The sequence below is a fragment of the Pteropus alecto genome, unplaced genomic scaffold (assembly GCF_000325575.1).
Source record: "Pteropus alecto unplaced genomic scaffold, ASM32557v1 scaffold23, whole genome shotgun sequence".
NCBI classification, from domain to species: domain Eukaryota; kingdom Metazoa; phylum Chordata; class Mammalia; order Chiroptera; family Pteropodidae; genus Pteropus; species Pteropus alecto.
Genome location: NW_006435837.1, coordinates 3,761,541 through 3,783,253, shown reverse-complemented (window position 1 = coordinate 3,783,253; position 21,713 = coordinate 3,761,541). Strand labels below are relative to the sequence as shown.

The 21,713-nt window shown below is 43.2% G+C and overlaps 1 protein-coding gene, 1 non-coding gene and 1 pseudogene across 5 annotated transcripts in view; 2 read left to right on the top strand and 1 right to left on the bottom strand.

The window, feature by feature from the left end:
• SH3KBP1 (SH3 domain containing kinase binding protein 1) overlaps nucleotides 1–21,713 on the bottom strand; it is a 265,298-nt gene that overhangs the window by 4,737 nt on the left and 238,848 nt on the right. For 3 of the 4 annotated variants that reach the window (XM_006911625.3, XM_015589173.2, XM_015589172.2), the window contains 3 exons: nucleotides 12,529–12,638; nucleotides 8,854–8,982; nucleotides 4,394–4,665 (listed from right to left, as the gene is read on the bottom strand). In XM_006911625.3, coding sequence (XP_006911687.1) covers nucleotides 4,394–4,665; nucleotides 8,854–8,982; nucleotides 12,529–12,638 — 511 coding nt within the window. The remainder of the gene's footprint in view (nucleotides 1–4,393; nucleotides 4,666–8,853; nucleotides 8,983–12,528; nucleotides 12,639–21,713) is intronic. The other variant, XM_025046625.1, reaches the window with a different exon arrangement.
• On the top strand, nucleotides 3,721–3,836 carry LOC112479536 (annotated as a pseudogene).
• Nucleotides 21,396–21,514, top strand: LOC112479510. Its single transcript, XR_003046220.1, has one exon. It is a non-coding gene; the product is annotated as a 5S ribosomal RNA (ribosomal RNA).

Genomic DNA, 21,713 nt, shown 5'->3' with positions numbered 1-21,713 from the left:
AAACCCTCATACCCTGCTGGTGAGACTGCAAATTGGTACAGCCACTATGGAAAACAGTATAAAGGTTCCTCAAACAACTAAAAATTGATCTTCCATATGATCCAGCAATCCCTCTACTGGATATTTACTCCAAAAACTGGAAAACTCATATCCAAAAAGATATTTGCACACCAATGTTCATAGCAGCATTATTCACAGTGGCCAGGATATGGAAGCAACCTAAATGTCCTATGACAGATGATTGCCTAAAGAAGCAGTGGTACATATATACAATGGAATATTACTCAGCCATAAGAGGAGATGAAATGCTGCCATTTGCGACAACGTGGATGGACCTCGAGATAATCATGCTAAGCGAAATACGCCAGACAGAAAAAGTTGAAAATCACATGATAAACACTTATATGTGGGATATAAACCTAAAAACAACAAATGAACAGGATAAACAAACAGAGACTCATGGACATGGACTACAGACTAGTGGTTACCAGAGGGTATGGAGTGAGGGAGGTAGATGGGGTAAAGGGGATCAAATATGTAGGAACAGAAAGAAATCTAACTATGGGGGGTGAATACACAGTGTAAACATATATATACCTTACCGTTAAAGTGTACAGTTGAAACTTATTGGATTTCGTTAACCAATGCCACCATAAAAAAATTAATTAATTAATTTAAAAAAAAGAGGCATGAGAAAAGAGAAATGTGGACAGGACATTATGTTTTCTTTGCATTATTGCTTAAAGGTCCATGAGTTTATTCTTTGCAAATTGCTTAAAATTTGTCGGAGACAGAAAGGCTCTGGCCTCTCAAAATATGTAGTCATCAAATAGGAAGTCTGAAATGACCTTCGAGATCCCTCAGTCCAAGAATCTCCTAAAAGGAGAAGATAGGGAAACTGAGGCCTAAAGAGGTGGCCTGACTTGCTCAATGACTATACTCCAGGTATCCAGGATCAAATTCTGTCATCTTGCCTCTCTACAATCTTGACTATTCTTTATTATAGAATGACTGGTTTTTAAATGTACTTACATGATAATTTTCATTGTACGTATTTTTACCATTCCATGTATATTTCCTTTATTTTCCCAGAGATTTAAATTAATAAAAGGTTAGTAGTATGTTTTCATGGATTCTTAAAATCTTACAAATAATAATATCTGAAAACTTAGAAGTAAAACAACTGAACTAATGATATGGCAATCATGTCAGGGAAAAAGCATACATGAGTTAGGACACATGGTCTGACTTTCTTTCCAACCTTAAGTAATGAAGTAAAACAAAACTAATCATCTTGCAAACTCAGGGTTCTATATTTAGGACAGACACTGCAATCATCCCAACTCTGGTCTGAAAAATCTATTCCATTTTAGGGTATCAAACACTCCATTTTATGTGTACACTTTGTAACAAACTAGATTGGAAAGCCAAAAACAAGGACTGCAGAAACAGCATAACAAATAAGGTAGAAGTTATATTGCATTTGCTCACTTTAGATGAGCACCAGTGATGGTCTCTAGACTCAAGCCAGTGTCCCAACACTGTTGTCAACATGTTGGGTTCCCTGACATTAACCAGTGTGATCTGTTACTTTAAAGGCATACCTCAGAGGTATTGTGGGTTTGCTTCCAGACCACTGTAATAATGTGAATATCACAATAAAACGAGTCTTAATCTTTTTGCTGGGGGAGGGCTTGCCTTCAATTTGTAAAATAAGCAATAGCTGTGAAGCACAATAAAATGAGGTATGTCTGTATTTATTCAAGCACACGCTATACACCACTATCTCAGTGGGCACTACTTAGGGCTTAGGAAAGAAGCAGAAGGTGAGGTAGGTCATAAGCGAACAGCATTACTCCAGGAAGACTAGAGCGGGCAAAGCCTCTAGTGGTCCAGGTTGGGGAGTTAGTTGGGGAAGGCGGTACAAAGAAAAGTCAGTAAATCTTGAACTAGTAAAAAAGGACACAAGTCCACGAGGTGGAAGGAAGATGGGGGAATTGACGGAGGACAGCTAGGGCAGAAGCGGAGAGGTGAGAACCAGCACATTTGGGGATGAAGAGAGTTGGCACAGACTTGAAGAAAAAAGTGACACTAAGAGCTAAGGTAGGAGACTGGTGGGGACCCACTGCCCCTGGGCATGAAGGCCAGGCTGAGAAAGGCTGCAAAAGGCAGGCCTTGGACTGGGGCAACTGGGATGTGCTGATTCAAGAAGATGGTGGCTGGGAGAGAACAATTCTGGCCAACTATTCCCAGGCTTCACAGTGGAGAGAGGAAAATGCAGCCCCAAAGCACTGGCGATCCCGCACGCAGATGCAGGTGATTTCAGACATGCAGGAAGGTCTGAGGTACCTCTCAGAGGGCCTCAAGGATTGAAGCCTTGAATCCAGGCCGGTCTGACTCAATGATAGTCCTGTTCAGAAGGCTAAGAACCAGTGCTCTAGGATGTACTGGGGTGTGGGGTCACTGTCTAGGAAGGGGACTAATGTCACCTGGACACAGACGGGGCCTGTGGGGACCCAAACCCATAATGTGCAGAGCCAGATAGGAGCTGGGGACTTTAAGGAGTGAGAGGCAACAAGTGAGAGGCTGCCTAGCCCCGGATGATCCTCTCTAGTTCCATCCTGCCTGTTTGCATATTTATCTGATGGGCCCCTTGCACATAGAGTGTAAGTCCAAGGGGCTTCACATTCATGACACTTCCCAGTCTGAGTGGAACACAACCTGAATAGAGCTACAATGCTCAAAGTGAGTTCCACGGAATCCTCGTCCTAGAATGCTCTAGGAAAAAAAATGGCTCTGTGATTAAGTTTGGGAAACACTACGTATACTATCCTATTCATCTATCAAATGTATAACAAAAGCTCTGAGCACTCTGTCAGAGTAGAAACTAACTTTGTTTAACCCAATTATTCCCAAAAGTATCTGGCCGCAAAACACTTCAGGGTCCTCCAACCCTGTGCGCCCCTGGGGAGGCAGGTCCTAGGGCATCTTTCTGAGGGGATGACTGTAGGTCTTCGGCCCCACCACCTGCCCCCACCCCAGGCGGCCAGGTACCAGGGATGCGCTGACCTGCTTGCCCACTAGGTTGCTCTGTGTGCCCATGAACCTGCCCATGCTGTTCCCTTTGCTGGAGTGCTCTGCTCTTGGCAATCCTAGATCATCTTTCAAAATCTTACTCAGGAAATACTTCCTTGAGATGCCTCTCCCCCCGCCCCCATTCTTCTAAGAAAGAGCTGATTCCTAAACTCTGAGCCTCAGTTTACTCAGAAAAGTACCTCCTGACTTCTAATCCTCTTACCATTTTTGTCAATGCATATGGCATGCTGGGTAGTATTTACATGTGATATTTATTTTTGCTTACGAGTCTTTCTCCTCATCTAAGTGCTCCTTGAAGATGAGAGATGCGGAAACACATGTGTGTAGGCATGCATGCAGAGAGCCCCCTGAGTCTCATGGGGTGGACATCTAGCTGAATGTAAAGTCTTGGGTTTAAAGATTCCTTACATCTTTTCATATATTACAGCCCCTAGATGCAAGCCAATTACTACATTGGGCAGCTAACTGAAGAAATTGCAGTTTTTCTGATGCCAGAGGAAAAGTTGGCCGTTGGGCTTATTAAGAAGTAGCGCATGGGACATGGTTCCATAGTGTAGCGATTAGCATGTCTGCTTTACACACTGAAGGTCCTGGGTTCACACCCCTGTGGAGCCACAGTCCATGGTCTACGGCCATGCCACCCTGAACAAGCCCGATGTATGATCTTGGAAGCTAAGCAGGGTTGGGCCTGGTTAGTACTTAAATGGGAGACCACCTAGGAAGACTAGGTGCTGTAGTCATAAAAAGAAAAAAAAAGTGGCACATGTACATACTGTATTTTATGGGGATTTATAGATCTTTCTTTTTAGCAGCGTGCTGAGCACATCAGTCCTTTAACTCAGGGGTAGCAAACCAGTACCAGTCCATGGCCTGTTAGGAACCAGGCTGCACAGCAGGAGGTGAGAGGCAGGCCAGTGAGCAAAGCATCTGTATTTGCAGCTGCTCCCCCATGCTAGCATCACCGCCTCAGCTCCACCTCAGGTCATCAGGCATTAGATTCTCATAGGAGCACCGGTCCCTGGTGCCAAAAAGGTTGGAATTGCTGCTTTAACTGACTCCTACCTGCCCATGGCTCAGCCACCCTGTGCCCTTCCTGCATGTAGAAGGTCCAGTTACACATGGAGCTGAGCTATATGAAGCCTCTTGGGTTCACACACACACCCACCACTGCTGCCGCCATCCCCGGAGAGGTCGGCGCACACTCCGGGACAGGCTGAGACCTAGGCTTGCAGACTTGGCCTTGGCCCAGAGGAGAACAACCCAGGAGGTGGTTGAAGAAGGGGCCCCAGACACTCACTTCTGCTGGTCCTTCATGGTCTCGATGATGTTCCTCAGCTCGCGAACCTGTGTCCTTAGCTCCTCTACGGCCGCCTGGCTGCTGGACACAGGCTCCATCTTTGGTTTTCCTTCCATGCTGAACAGAGATGGGGGGTTGGTTCTGTGTCCAGCTATTCCCAAAGAGGATGACATAGGGGAAGGCGCTGCCAAGGACAGAGAGGCTGGCCCGCCACCACCAGCAGCAGCCATGGTCCCTGGTTTGGGCGGCAGGGGTGCTTTGTTGTCAGATACCTGTGTTGAGGGAGGGCAGAGAGGCCTAAGACCAGGGCTTCATGTTTAGTAATTCCCTCATTTACATCATTGCCCCCATCTTCCTCACTCATTCCTTCATTCACACGCTCCCAGGGCTTACTTGGTGTAGACATCTGCCCTTGAAGTGCCTCCCACTGTATATTTTAAATCTGACCACCTTTCTGGCCAGGTAGTTCCTAGCTGTTTAATGTACACATCCAGAGACCCACCTACTTGCTGGGCTCTGAAAACTCTGAGTGGGCAAAACGTTTTCTTGGTCCTCAAAGAACTCAGAACTTAGTGAAGTGTAGTCTGACAGACCAACCAATACCCTGTAGAAGAGGGGGAAGATTACACAGAGGCAAGGGAGCACAGAGAGCTGCAGAAGTACATAAAAGGGACCGACCATCCTGGAGGGAAAGCATCAGGGAGGAGCTGACAGCCCCATCCTGGAGGAGGAGGACTAGGAGGCAGCCAGAAGAGAGGAAGGGTGGTTGGAGGAAAAGGTCTAGGAGGAGGAAACAGAGAATGGAATGTATTTATGGGAAGCGGTCATTCACAGGGCTAGAGTGTCAGAGGGGACAGAGAGGGGTAGGATGGGAGAGCTAAGGCTAGGAAGATGGAGAAGGCTTGTGGGAAGGGTTAAAAAGATGATGGGCTAAGCTAACGATCACTGTGGCTACAGAAGGGGCTAAAGGTGGCCAGGTATGGAGGCCCAGAGAATTGCCGGGAGACTCTCATATCATAAAAGCTAGAAATGGTGAGGGCTTGACTGAGGCAGTAAGCAAGAGGACAGAGAGAAGATAGCTTGGAGAGATGTGGCGATGGCAGGCTCATCCAAGAGATGTGGTTCTTGCCCTCAGGGAGCAGACATCCCATGGCCAGGAGGAGGAACTCCTGGACAGACTCCAGGGTGTGAGGAAGAAGTATAGACCAGGGGCCATGGGTGGGGATGGAGGGCCTATGCATTGAAGTTGTACCTTTCATGGGAGGAAGAACAGGTTGAAGGCCCAGATAATGATTTTCATTTTGGAAAGTGAATTTTACGAGCGTGAGGGTTAGCCAAGGGGACATGTCTAGTGGGCGGAGCCAACAACTGAAGGAGTGAGTCGGGCCAGAGAAATCACCAGAGAAAGAGGAAACCATAACACAGAACCAGAAGGGAGGGCGCTCAATGATGGAAGTTGGGAACTTCCCAAATTGAAGAGGTAGGAAGAGAAGGTCGAGCCCTTGAGGACTGGGACAGAGTGGTGAGAGGGGACAAAGCCAGACTAGAAGAGGAGCTTGGGTTATGGAAGTCCCCCGGGGGAGTTTCTAGAAGGAAAAATGGTTGGATAAGTGGATCAAGGGTACTGAGAGGAAAACCGGAGGAGCCCATTTGGTGGAGCAAGGGAGACTAAAACTAGATCAAGGCAGGTAGTGTTTGACCAGGAGGTGAGGGGTGTGGCTTGCAAGTTTAGAACTCGCTTTCCAGAAATTTGGCTGAAGAAGGAAGATGGGAGAAAGACAGTGTTCATTGAGAAGCCTTAGGAGGAGACAGGATCAAGGAAGGATTTTGTTTATTCTCAAAGATGTGGGAGACCCTGAGCTGGATGCTATGCTGAGAGAAAGAGCCAGAGGAGGGCCAGGCTGGAGGCAGAGGAGACAGGCAGAGGAGGCCTGATGGAGAAGTATGCTGAGAAGGACAGGAGGGCGCGGGGAGTGGGCTAGTCATGGGTAGGAGGGAAAAGGGGCATGTGGCAGGCCTAGGGGAGGAGCTGGTATCAGGGGAAAGTGTGCTGTAAGCAGCGGGGAGGGCAGGACGTTGGGAGGTAAGGGGGTGAGTGACAGGCGGAAGTCGAGGCTGGTGGAGAAGCTGGGCCATACAGCCAGGATGCCCTCCAGTAGCAGGTGCCCAGGGCAGGAGCCAAGAAGGGGTTTGGCTGACACAGTGAGGAGGTAGAGTCTGGAGTCAGGCTGTGCTAGAGGGAGCGACTGGGGAGAGTGAGCCAGAAGCAGATGGGCCATCATTCCCAGCCTCTCTGCTCGTCTTTTCTCTGCCAAGTCACCATTGAGGAAAAGCGCTTACTGCTGCCAAAGATGGCGATCTGCCATCCCATGCTTATTGTTCGTAGGAGTTCTAGTAAGAGAGAAGAGGAACTGACATTTATGGAGCACTGGTCACATGCCGGATGTCAGCTAGACAATTGTAATGAGTATTGGTTGGCACACACACGTTTGACCAAGCAGAAAATGAAGGCATAGTGATGTGTTTGCAAAATTCCCTAAGTCTCACAGCCTAGTAACTGGCAGAACTGGAATTCAATCTTCTTCCCCATCAGCTGGACCCTCAAGTCTGGTGTCATGTCACAAATGGCTACTCGAGTCTGAAAATTCACACTCTTCTGTCCTTACTGTCTTCATTTTTTTCCCTATTTTTCCTATTTTTTTTTCTAGGTTCATACTTTTCCCCACTTCCCATCTTGAATCCTCCAACCTATCAATGTCCTCACACTGACTTCCAGGCACTTCCTGAATCAATGCTTCTTTTAGAGTTTCCTACATGACCTGCTCTCTAGGCCCATTGCGGCTAAAAAGTACTTTTTTAAGTGCTCACAGAATATAGGCCACCATATACCTTCACCTTAGTTCAAGTGGATTTTCTAGAGGCAATAAACAACATGACATGACAACTGCGGGGAAGTGTACGAGGCTGATGGGATAGAACTGTGCAAATTAGAAACATGAAGAGCCACTGCCTACCAGTAGATGTCACTGTAGAAACACCCAAGGAATTTTATAGACAATGCAACTATAGGTATGCCTGTGGTCACCAGAAAAAATAAGTCTATATCCAATTACTGTAAGTGGAATCCTTTTATAAAAAGGAAGAATGCTTCAGTTTTGAGAATTTTTACAATTGATCTGTTTTATGGGAGATTTTTGCTTACTGTATCAGATTTTCAAGAAAATCTATACATGTAAAAATTTAAATCTCTGAGAAGGAAAATCCCACATAATCTTTGATTTGTGTTAACTCCTGCTTCAAGTACCTTTAAAAATGACTGCAGTTTTCTACTTTTAGAAAGAAAGCAGTAACAAGTGTTTATAGAAAATAATTCTAATTGACTGAGCTCTCAGCACAAATTTTAAAATTTTGGTTCACATTCATAGGAAGAACAAAACTTGTACAAGGTATCCTTCAGAAACCAATGCAGTTGCTAAACAATGCCTTCGTTGTTTCTCATAAGCCAATAACTTAAAATAGCTATACCATCCCCTGGGCGTGCAATGAAATTAAAATGTTTTTAGACTATAAATTTATCCTAATAAATGAATCCAAATCACCTTTTAAGAGACCCCCATGAGTTATTTAAATTCATGAGCTACCAGCCATAATTTGTGACACCACCAGTTCCAAACATAAAGGTCAAGATCTGTAGGCTGAGGGCACAGCATTTAATATATTTAATGTATTCTTCATAGAAACCTTCGAGCTTTTAAAGTTGTCTTTGTTGTTGTCATGGTGATGGTGGTGGTGGTGGTGCGTGAGGGCATTTGTGTATGTGTGGTTGATGTTATGAAGAGGAGGTCAAACCACAAGAGAACATATGAGAAATCATTAACTGAACTTGTTTCTCAAGTGATTTTTCCCAATTTTGGAGACTTTATAACATGCCTCTGGGATTTTGATGACTAAAGCAATTACTGTCACTAAAGAATGACAAAAAATTGCGTTGTCTGTTGCAATGGACTAAATGTTTGTGTCCCCCCAAATTTCATATGTGAAAATCCTAACCCCCACTGTGATGATATTTGGAAGTGAGGCCTTTGGGAGGTGATCAGGTCACGAGGGTGGAGACCTCGTGAATGGGATTAGTGCCCTTATAAGAGGGATCCTAGAAGCTCTCTCACCCTCTTTCCCCCATGGAGGATACAATGAGAAGCTGACAGTCTGCAACCCAGAAGAGAGCCCTCACTAGAATCTGATCATGCTGACACCCTGATCTCAGACTTCCAGTCTTCCAGATATGTGAGAAATAAATTTCTGTTAATATGCCACCCAATCTATGGCACTTTGCCATAGCAGCTTGAACTGACTAAGACATCTGTTTATCCTTGTTTGGTTTATAACTTATTGTCAGAGCACACATTAAGAGGCAGGGATCACGTGCTGTTGGGACACCCTCACCATGGCTGGTCACTCACTTGGGATATGGTAACAGTCTTCGAAGTTTTCTTTGACAGGTCCACTCCTCTGTGGGAAAGCAAAACGTGTTCCTCTTTATCGTCTTCGGGACTTGGGGAGTCAAAAATATCAGGGCTTGAAAGGGAAGACTGGATAAAGCCAAAAGAAAATGCTCTTGTCAGAATTACACCTTAGCCAACATAGCTTTTGTTAACATAATGTTGTATGCTTTTCAAAGCGCTCGACACTTCTATTTCGTCTGTCTCCTGATTATAACCCTGTGAGGCAGAAAGTCTGCTATAGTCTGTGTACTAGCAATAGTAGCAGAACTGGGACTAAAAAGCAAGATTTCCTACACCAGGGATCTTTCTATGGGATCTTTCCACTGATGCACAATAGTCATTTCATCTGTCATCCATCTTTTCCTGCCCCTTCCATCCCTCGGAGCCTCTTCCTTTCTGTCAATATTTGCTGCCATGTTCCAAGCACTGAGATTGGTACTGATCTTAATGGTGGCATGTCAGACACAGCCCCTCCTTTCACAGGGCTGATAAGTCCAGTGGGGGAAGGACACACAGGTTGAGAGGAGGCTGCCTCTAACTTGACTTTCCTCCATTCCCTCCTGATCCTTTTCCAGGACCACTATATCTACTGCATAGAGAAGTGCCTAAAAAGACCTGTCTAAGAGGAAATTGTTTCCAGGGGCAAGGGATTGCCAGGCCTGTGGGCCAGTGACCAGTGTTTCCATAGCCCCAGACCAAAGCCTTCCTGCCAGCACAGCAAGCTTACACCTAATTTGGTACCTGTTGCTAAATCTCTGCCCTCCTTGCCACAGACGATCAACATCCATTTTGGATTCTATCTTTGCAAAGGTACATTTACAGAATGGCAGCATCTTTTGGTAAAATATGGAGATAATACTCCTACCCTTTCTACCTCTCTGTGGAGATGCTTCTGAGAGGAGACCATGCTGTCTATGGAGTGTTACCCCTTCTCTAATAAATTTTCCTTTTGACTCTATGTTAAAAAAAGCTGGATGAATGTGAACCAATTCACTGGAATTCACTGAGTCATAAATGATTACTGTGCTAGAATTTCCCTATTTTAGGACAGAGCAAATGAAAACAAGCATTTCTGTGGCAAGGAATCTTTTTAAACGAGGACTCTTCTGAGATACTTTCAGGTGACCTCCTATTCAGCATCACCTCTATGCCATCTTCCCCTATGGTGAGAAACCAGTCTTATACAGAATCCTCACTTGGTGCCATTATAGAAAATCACGCCTACAAATTCTGTTTTTGTTTTCTTCTGTTTATTCTAAGAGAGAAATCTAATATATTTAGGGAATTTTTAAGCAAAGCTTTAAAATAAAAAGGTCTTGTCTGTTAATCTTTATTTAATCTGAAAATCCAATTATCTAGACTAACACCCACCAACCGAGCTTTTTCATGAATCTAAACTTAACTGCTTAACCACCTTGCAATGCTTGTATCCTTTCATTATGAGATTTTATTCAAAAAGCCAGTTTCCTTCTGCATAACCTATGGTTGATGACCTGCCAATCTAAGCTTGCTCTTTGAATTCTATAAACAGACAGCTCAAACTAGAGTGAGAGGCCCAAGGCTGGGGAGTCATAACTGGTGCATTTCCTCAGTCATTCCCTCCAATGGTCTTTTAGGAATATGTCCATGTCCACTAATCCCATTTTGCTATGAAACGTGCTAACTGGAAGAAGAGTAAATATGAATTCAATGTACATATCCATATGGCGATGGATGGCAATGAATGGAAGGGGGTACAATAATTCCACTTTTTTAAAGCACAAATGTATCCTGTTGTTTTAAGTCTGCAAATAAAATTGTTCCGTATAAAATGCCAAACGTTGAGTTACTGTGTAATAAGCTTCCTTCAGACAGGGACCATGTACATCTCATTCCCAGTTGAAGCCTTGGTATGTGGCACAGAGATGAGTCCATAGAAGACAGATGCCTATAAATATTTTTTGAATGAATAAATGAACAAATCTGTAGTCTAAAAATCTAAGATCAGAAGCCTTTACCTGGACCCCAAAATATAAACAAACTCCCAGACATTGGATGTATGGACCACGGGTGGGGTGGGATATGATAACTTGCATTTCTCTGTATTTAATTCTAGATGCCTCAAGGCCGTCAAGATCTTGAAAAGATGGGCAGAATTTGGAGGGAAAACAAAAATGATGAAGGATTTATAGAGAAAACGTTTGAAAGGTAGGACTGAAAATTTAAACACAGAGCTAAGAAGCAATTAAGTAGGTTGTGTGTTCATGAGGCATGTTGGAGAGAGTGTAAAGAGGTGAGAAAAAGAGGAAAGAAAGTGGTACTCTATATAAAAGTGAAAACGTAGGGCACTTTTCCAAGTCTCTTGAAAAGGTATCAATACATAGTTAGATTTGTTTCATACAAGAGGAAAAACAGGATGACTCAAACCACACTTCCAGGCTCTGAAGATATAAGAGAAGAGGTTCAAGAAAAGTGGCATTCTTTTTCTTCTAAATGATGACTCCTTAGATGCGATCAGTGATGGGGTAAAAGTAGAAAGTGTCCTGGAAAACCTGCAAAAGGTTAATTTCTTGGTGTACGTGGGTGAAGGTCATAAGGCCTTAGACCTGCAAGGATGAGGCAATCTGCGATAGATATATATCAATATCGATGTCGATATTAATATAGATTGACACTGCTTGCAGAAGTATCAAGATTTTTCTACAATGACATTCACTTCAGTGTTTATAATGAAGAATCGGAAACAATATAAATGTCCAATAATAATGTACTGGCTAGATAAACTCTCATATATTCACAGGTTAGAACACTAGGCAGCCATTAAATGTGATATCATGGAAGAATGTGCAATGATCGGGGAAGAAAGGTACACCATATGACGGGGGAAAGCACATTCCAAACAATGCATACTATGTGATCCCATTTTTTAAGAAACAATTTTATATATACAAATAGAATTTTAAATAAAATATAAGGATATAGCAAGAGATTAACAGTTATTAGCTCTGGTGAACAGGATTACAAGTATCTTTATGCATTTCATTGTTTAAATTTGGTACAATAATGTGCTACAGGTTTCCAATGAGAAAAGAAGTCATTCAGAATGACCCACACAATAAAAGTTCTGTGGGTTATCTGGAGTGTTCTGACCAGTCTCTCCTACATGACCAGGTGTCTCATATGTTTTTTAATAATCTCCTAAAGGTCTGCATGGGATTCTGTGAAGGGGTGCTAAAAATGGGGCTTTGGGAGAGAAAGGCTCTCCACTGTCGAGTGCTGTACAATGTCAGATCTTTCTTTAGTAAAGTTTTGCTTTGTTTATAGACCAAACCAACCTCACTCTCCTTTCCTACCATAAAACGTGACCTTTTTTTCCTTACTAATTTTGTTTCAGGTTCCAACAAGAATCATTCTGGAAGGAGCGAGAAGGAAAGTGTGAACAGGGAGTGCCCACCCCGCTGGCAGACACACAAAAAACAAATAGAAATGCTGCTTGATTCCAGAAGACTCTCAAATCAATTTTTGGTCAGCAGTATATCTCTCACGACCTCCTTCTCCCATTTGTCCTCAAATCAGCCAGTTGCAGAAGAGTCTTTAACTAGAATCTCTAATGTTTCCTGCATTTCAGCTGTAGAGAAGTGAGGAGACACTTACGGATGTGAGAGACTGGGATGGAGGTCGCCTCCCCGTGGCTTTTGGTCTGCTTGTGGTTGGGTGACTGAGTTTCTCAGTAGATGATACCACGGAGTCAAAACCTTCTAAGTCTAAAACAAAAGTGAAACAGATTTTTAAGAGCAACAATAGGAGTGAGGGAAGGTTCTTATATCACAAGTACCTCTTTTCCTTAATAATAATCCTTTATGGCTGGCAGGATTACACTTCATCATTTACGAAGGCTGTTTACATCCTTTGGTCATCCAATAAACATGACTCTAACGGAATGAATAATGGTTTCCCCCTTGGTTTAACAAGCTAACATGTGAACGCTGGTCATTGGTTCCAAAAGACAAGAGGGTAGGCTCCTCCTCTGATTGTAGCGTGATACTCTGGCCATCAGCTCTCACCCTAATGTTAGACCATAAACTCCTTGGGGATGGAGAGTAAGCTTCTACTTTTCCAGATAACTCACAGAGCCCGGCATCATTCTCCTTCCAGAGGTATCACTCAATGAAGACATTACCTTCTTCACTAATAGGTCTGCTCGTTCATTCACTCCATTATGATTGAGCAACACACACGGCTTGATACTGAGGTTAAACCAGTGAGTACATCAGACATGAGCTTGCCCTCAGAGAGCGTACATCATTGTTACTGATGTCTCAGATGAATGTAGAATCATTCAGCCAGATCATTACTGCACCTGGCATGTGCCCAGGAGGAAAGTCTCTGCCTTTACTTTGTCACCCTCTTCAACAAACAATTAAGCCAAGCGGTTACCTGGATCTACAGGGCTCTGGGGATTTACAAATGAGGAAATATATATGATGCATAAAGGAATAGCTGGCAGAAAGGGGCCGACCCTGAGATCCATTATTGCTTGTAACAGGAGCAACACCATCTCTTCTTGACAAGTATACTGTGCTTCATATGCTATGCTAGGCACTGCCTTCCTAAACCGCTTCTCATTCTCCCTTTAACAGAACCCAGTTTTGTTTCAGGACAATGTGCCCAGTCTCTAGACTGAACCATGTTTGGTCTAAGTCAATGATGTCAATCCTTCTCCTCTTTGCCTGTGATTGGTCTAGAGATGGCCATGAAGCTCAGTTTGGGGCACTGAGAAATAAAGGGAAGTCTACTGAGAGCCTCTAGGAAAGAGATTTCCTTTTGAGATAGGGAGAAACAAGTGAGGGGAAGGCCATTTGTGTTGCTCCCCTTTTTTCCTTCTTGCTTGGGATATGCTTGTGTATGAATAGGATGCTTGGAGCTGTGGCAGCCATCTTATGACCATGAGGAGAGGCACAGCCAATGCTCTTAGAGAGCTTGAGGATGGCAGAGCAAAAAAATGGAAAGACCTTGGGTGACTGACAACCCCAATGAGCCACCCACTGACCCTGGAATAATCTAGTGCCCAGACTTCTTGCCATGTGAAATTATTAACCCTCTGTTATTTTAGTCAACTTTAATCAGATATTCTTTATTTGCAGCTGAAAGCAAATATGCTGACTCAGGACAGAATAGATAAAAATTATGTTTTTTCCCCCCCTTCTTATTTTAGAGAGAGCTCTTTTGTTGATGGTTATAATAAATGGTCTGGCTTTATTCTATTAATGAACAGGCAAGTGTTGTCTGCAAACCATTTCCTCTGGTGGAACATACAAAAGCACGCACAAGTCACCGATCAGAACATATCATCACATTACACTTGGGATTATATGAAGTGACTTTATTCTAGCACCTGGTGAAGTGAATAATTACTCACTGAACTTATACATCAGGGCAAGACGAACGAGTATAACCAAAGGCTATCTGCAGAGACAGCACAAAGAAAAATATCAGTGGTGCTCAGAGGCCAAGGAGGAGCCAGCAAACATCCAGCAGGGCTCAGGGGTGGGCCAAGACTGCCACTGCCTGGTGGGCCTCTCCAGAGCCAGGTCACTGGCCTGATCCTCTCAGGCACCTTCCCTTTAAGAGAATCTTATTTTCCTAAAAGGTTTGTCTCCTAACCACACTCCAGGACTCACCTTTATTAACCCCGTGTTGTCTGAAAATGAGATTCCCCATTACACACTTGGATTGATGTCAAAAGCTGTCATCTGACATTAATATTCTCCCAATTCATTTTTTAAAATCACTTTTTCTCTGATTATAAAAGTAATATATGCTCAAGGTATATACTTTTAAAAAAACATAAAATTGTAACAACAAAAGAAAGTCAACTATAATCTTACTACACGGGGACAGCCATTATTAGTGTTTCAGTATATTACCCTCTAGACCTTTTTCTATCAATAGTCTAGTTCACACTGTATGTAGCATTGCATTCTGCTTATTTCACTTAACAGAATATGTCACGATTCTAAGAATTCTTCATAAATATTTTGATTGCTGTATAATCTTCCATTGCATTGTAATTCATAATTTATTGACTGAATCCCCTATCATTGGACAACTGTTCTTACATGATCCCCCCCTCCAATTTTTTTTTTTATTATAGTAAAGTGTCCACCAATATCCTTGCATGCACTCTGCATATAAGGGTTTAGCAGGTTCTCCATGCAGGTCCCCAGTAAGGAGCAGGGAATAAGGCTCAGGGCAGAGAGGTCTGCTGAGGGAGGGAGGCTGGTTGTGGAGGACAGGAGACATGAAGAGGGCAGAGAAAGTCTGGAGGAAAGGAAAGAGGACACAAAATTGAGGAGCAGATGCTGAGCAGGCAGCCGGGGGAGGAGGTGAAGGAGAAGGCCATTAAAGGTTCCAGCAAACAAGCCGCTGCTGAGGGCTTTGGCTGGGCACTACCAGGGCCTGAGAGAGACCGCCTATATCATGGCTCTGTCCAGGAAATGGAAGCAAGCTCTGGAGGCAAAACCTGAACAGGGTGATTACAAAACAATTAAAGTATAAGTGACTCTAGTTCTCTACCTTGGCTGCACGGTGGAACTACCTGGACAATTAAAAAGACTCAAACCTCGATCCTACCCCGGGGATTGACTGAATTCATCCGGGGTGCAGCCTGGGCATGGATAGGTTTTTAATCTCCGCAGGTAATATGAGCATGCAGCCAGGTAGAGAGGCACCGCTCTAGCAGAGGCTGAGGCTGAGGGGTGGGAGGGATAAGTAAGGACTTGACCAAGCAAAGGAGAGAGCACTAAGGCAGGGGCCACTGGGTGTGTGACAGGGAATTCTAGGGCCCAGTGAGTACAGAGGCTGCTGGGCGAGCTGTCCAGAGTAAGGCTTATCAGCAGGAGCGTCCTCCACTGCCGGGGCTGGGCAGTGCTGACCTGGGGCCACAGAGGTGCCAGAGCAGTTGATCAAAGTTGCAACCGCTTGGGCGATTGGTGACAGGTCAGAAACACTGCAGCTAGAGTGGGAAGGAGGCCCGTGAAGTGACCCAGAATGCAGAGTGGCATGGGAGAGGGTTATGGGGAATAAGGAGAGCAGGTGGGACAACCTCAGGCCCCCTTGAGATGACTTGGTATATCCACTGGTGTGCAGGGACAGACAAGTTCACACCCAGGAAATGTCTGCCAGCCTCCAGGGAGGACTCCGTCTCCGCTCCCCACTCACCCACTGAGATAATTAAGTCCCTCTGAGAGTTGAGGGTTTGACAACACGTGAGATGGCGGTCTGTAATAAAGCTTACTTCCAAAACGACTCAGAGGTGGGTGTCTGTCTCCCACACTTAAGACTGTGAGCCCCAAGAGGGCAAAAACTCATCTTTGAGCTCTCAATGTCTAGTACATTCCTGGGGAAAATGTGCGTAATATTCTGTAAATGAAAGAACAAGCAAACAACTGAACAAGGCAACGAATGAACAAACTATTCCAAGAATAATCTGATTCCAGGAGTGCAGCTTACAGAGGTGGCCACTAGTGGGACATGAGGCAGCACCTTCAGGGTGGAAGGCAGCGTTCTGTGCCACGGCTACAGAGAAAGCTTGGCTGGCCCATTTAGTTTCACTGGCTGAGACCTGCACTAAAAAGACCCGCACACACTGAAGCCTGGCCACACTTAGCCAGCCTCTCCACCACAGATGGCCAGGAAGACTGCCTCATCTGTCTGTCACTCAGGGCCGGACTACTGCAGGGGGAGGCACTCTTCTTCATGCTTATTCAGCTATCTTTAACTTTCTCGTTTGGGCTCATAAAAAGCACTTTTTGGAAACAACAACAAAACTGAACTGCCAGAAAGAATAAGACACACCGAATATGAGGTCTCTCGCTAAAAAGGGAAACTCAGACCCCAAACTGCAACGTACTTCTGCTTTCTGTCAGTGAAGGGGGAAACTCTTCAGTACTACAACCTAACTTTTCAGTGGCCCGGAGCACACTCTCGTGACTGTGGCCATGGTAGCTGAGATTAAGGCAGAATTTCCATGACTAACCCACTATGGTGCAAAGAAAATGTCCTGATTTTCATGGTGGTTTTGACGTGAATCAGGCTGAAACTTGATATGATCTTTCTCAGTCTGGCTGGGGATTTTTCCTCTTAATAAAAAATAGTTTTAATGCCCATAAGTCAATCTAAAACTATTGAACTGGTAGTTTTTAAAAGTTAGTTTCATAAGGATGTGAGGCTCTTGGCTTTTGTGATACTTGGAAGACAAGCCCTCTGCAGACATCCAGGGATAATTCACATTGGACACAGAGTCGGCTTGGAAAGGCCTCTGACTCTTCATGCCACATGGAATTGCCCATTTTCCATGAATTTCAGTCACACCCTATTTAGTTCAATTAGAAAATGTGGGCTCATTTCCCACAGATGGGAGGGGTGATACCAGTGACCACAGGTGACCTAAAGCACATTTACTGAAAACATCGAAGAGAAATAGTCAAAGTTGGAGGCAAGGCAGCTGTCACCAAAGGAACTGTTTGTAAGCTCTTGAATGGCTCTGTTTATTCATTGCAGCTCGCTGCTCTGGACTCGAGAAAGAGCCCTGGAATGGAAGTTCCCTTTAGCTGAAGCCTGGCAATGTTATTACCTCCCAGTATCTCTGGAAGCCATCCTGTATCCTACATGGCTCTGTCAAGGATCATTAAAGCTGGAACCTCTTGCCTGAAACTGCCATAATAGATTTCTCACTCTAAGCCCCATACCACTCGACAGGCTGCCACCAGAAAGAGATGTTAAAGTACAAATCTGAGCATTTCCCTTCATTGCTTGAAAGTTTTCACGAAATCTCAGTGCCTTAGCAGGGCCAAGGTCCTCATGGTATGGCAGGTGCCCACAGCGCTCTCTGTCCCTTAGGTGACTTCTTCCTCTTCCCTCGACTCCCTTCCCTTAGAGCCATAGGCTTGGCTACGGCACCTGGGACTTCTTCCAAGAAGCCAGACTGTACCCTAAAGGCTGGCTTGGATGCTTCCCTAGTCACTCATCACTCTGATCTCAGCATTTAGCATTCTGCATTGATATCCCTTGTTGACTTATCTTTCTCCCTTAAGAGCCAGGGAAGAAGCTGTAGCTGTTATCCTTGTCCCAGGCCTAATATCATTCTTGGCTTGAGCTGAGCATTCAATAAATGATTACTAAATAAATTAGCAAACAACCTTTCTGGGCTTCAGTTTTACCACCATAAAAAGAAAATGAGAGAATGATCTGAGCTATCAGCTTCGGAGGATTATTCTCGCACAGGTTGAATTTTGTTTTCATACACCATTGATGGAGTTGTGGGATTTGGGAATAGAGATCTAAGAATAAAGTTAAATCTTGATTTAAAAAAAAAAAAAACTTTTTTAAAAGATTTAAGTTGAGAAAACTAAACTCACAGGGTTGCAGGTACCTTCTCTGCAAGGCAGTCTGGACAGGAGGAAATCTCACCCCACACATAAATCATGTGACTAGTGTGGAAAATCTGTGCAGACTACAAAGATGGGCTCATTATTAGGGGTCAAATGAACATCTCTGTTAGCCGAGTCACCAACCAAAAAAATTTCATTTAAGCAGTAATCAGCTTCTGCAGGAAAATAAGCTCTCCAAAATGTGTAAGGATATAGCAGATTAGCTGTTGTGTTTTCATGTATAATCCAGGTGTGACATTTTCAAGACACAGCTGCTGAGAGTAAACAGGTTTTAGCTACTGTTCAGCCACGCTATTACTCCATGCTTCACACATGGGCGCTCATGTAACCCTCCCAAAACCAATGCCTTGTAGGTGCTGCTCCATTATATAAAGGGAGAGGGAAAAGGAGAGGGAGAGAGGGGGTGGGAGAGGGAGGGGGAGAGGGAGAGAGAGAGTGTGTGAGTGAGTACATTTTCCTTAACAATGAAAGAAATAGTTAATTGATTTCTCGAACTCAAGGAAAGGAGATGGCATGCCATTGTAGAGTGTGTGAGTGAGTGAGTGAGTGAGTGAGTGTGTGTGTGTGTGTGTGTGTGTGTGAGGGGTTAGATAACTTGCTTAAGGTCACAACCAGAAAGTGACAGGGCCCACATTCGGATTCATGTTTGTGGAATTCTTTCCACTACAGAGCACTGGACAGATAGCAGAAACACTTGCCCTTACTTCTCGTTCAACTGATAGTAAATTCTGAGATTTGTTTCTACATTCAGAACAGGAAAAAATACTAGGAAAGTAATTTTCTTTTGTGAAGAAACCACTTTATGCTCTGATAACAAACTGCTTTTGTTCTATTTTATTCAAATGTGTTATATATAGGACAGAAAAAGGGGCTGGATTCTTTAAGGAACTCTCTGGCAAGAAAATGGAAGGAATTAGGCAAGTTAACTGAGAATGGCTATTCGGTACAAAGGAATGTTTACATGGAAACTTGTAGCTGAAGAATAATAGAGGGAAATAGGAGTTTATTCATTCATTCACTTTATCGAACATTTATTAAGTATTTGCTGCATGCCAGGCATAGTGATAGTTTTGGGAATGAAAGTATAATAACTCTAAATTAGCGCTATCCATTAAAACTTGCTGCGATAATGGAAATCTGCTGTATCTGTACTATCCAATATGATAGCCACTTGTCCCATGTGGCTACTGAGCACATGGAATATGGAAAAATATGATTATTTAAATTAAATTTAAATAGTCACCTCTGGCTAGTGGCAACAAAGACCTCTATCGCGACCCTGTATCATGGTATTTCTTCTCATTCATGCTCAGTCCATTCACTGAGCGCGTATTTACTGGACAAGCAGTATGAGCCAGTCTCTGGGCTAGGCATGGGGAGGTGGGGATACAGCAGTAGATAAAGTAGCCATGGCAATCAGTACCCACACAAAACGTAAATGTGTACACCATTAGATATTCAATTTCTAGAAATTAACCCGTGGAAATGTTTATATAAGTGTAGAATGATATATTTATCAGGCCAGTATCCCTCACACATCATAAATTGACATCTAAAATTTTGCATCAGTTTTAGTCACAAAGGATATAATTTCTGCTACAATTTAAATATTGATATTTTAAAATATAACTATGATATTGCTTTCTTAAAGACATTCAATGTGTATTTGAATACCACAGCAATTTAACAACCGCTGTCATCCATTTAAAAAGATCCTGAATAAACTTTTCTTTAACAGCTGAAAATTTTGCATCATGCCTTTCCCATCCTTGAATTTGTATTTTCATCATACTTTCACTGCTGAATTTTATTTTAATTTAGTATATTTTGTCCTTTGTTATCATCTATTTATGCTATAAAATGCATATAAATTGAAACTTATGATTTTTTATTTACTGAAGTCGTAAGGCTCCAAGTGTAAAATTACTTTTCTTCTGGATTGAGTTATTATAATTAGTATACAAATGAACAAAACATATGTATACACACATAACACACATTTTGATAATAATTTATAAGCATAAGAAAGTAGAATTTTATAGGGCTTTCCCCCCAAATACTTCATGCATATGTGGACAATTACTACTTAGCACCAGAAGAACATGGTTTGGTATTGATTCTATTCCTATTTTTCATTTTGTAGATGTAAGTGCCAAGACACTTTGTTCACATAAATAGAAGTAGGTGGAAATGGAAAGAATTTTATCATAATGTCACTCGATTCTTTGAAATCCTTCCGAGTTATATACCAAAATTCAGACAGTGGCTAGTATCATTAAGGACTATTTTTAACAATCTATCAACAAACAACGCAGTGGGGACCTTCTTCGATTTTGTTGGTAGCAAAGAATTAGAAACCGACCGACTTGTAAATGGATTTTTTTGTCCAGTCAATAGAGTCACTCAGTTTCTCAATTCCAATGCCAATCTTAGAGTGGCCTCTTAGTTTGCACCAGGGGTTTTCATACCCCTGGAGTGGGCAAGAGATTGGCGGTGCCATGTAATGTGGAAGAGAGTGACTGGGAAAGGAGAGTGGGAAAGGAGAAGCAGCATGACACCAGGCCTCCAACGAGATAAGTTTGAAGAAAGAGCAGATGAGAAGATGAACACTATCTGTGGCCTGAGAAGTTTCCATGGCCCGTCAAGGTACAGGTAACCCCATTTGTGGGTCACAAGCCTAGGCTGCTCTTTGCAGCATTGCTCCTAGAGAATCGATTATGGTGGAATCATACAATGGAATATTATGTAGCCTTTAAAAGTATAAGGCTGATCTATGTGACTTATGTGGAAAAATGTAAAACATACATTATTTAGTACAAAAAACAACGGTGGACCAGAACCGTATGTATAACATGATCACATTTTGTAAAAAAATCCATCCATTCATCCAATCATAGAAAGATTTCTAAAAGTGTGTATAACAAATTAATAGCGATTATCTCAGGGAGAGGCTGAGATACCAGGGGACTTGCACTTTCTAACTTCCTGTGTTCTTTCATTTTTTAAAGTAAGCACCTATTCCCTTTGTAATTGGGAAAGTGATAGAAGCTCTTTAAAATATACAGCTGAGTCTACAGCCATGCCACTCTGAACAAGCCTGATCCCGTCTGATCTCGGAAGCTAAGCAGGGTTGGGCCTGGTTAGTACTTGGATGGGAGACCACCTAGGAAGACCAGGTGCTGTAGGCATTAAAAAAAAATAAAATAATATAAAGTAAAATAAAATAAAGATACAGCTGAGTGGATCATTATGAAATGATTTCAGACAGCTATCAAAATATGTCAGCTGATTTATGTTACGTGTTCAAGAACTTTCCTATATTCGAATAACAGTAGTCATGGTAAGAATGTAGGTTGATGCCCGGTGCTTGTCTCATCTAAACTGCAG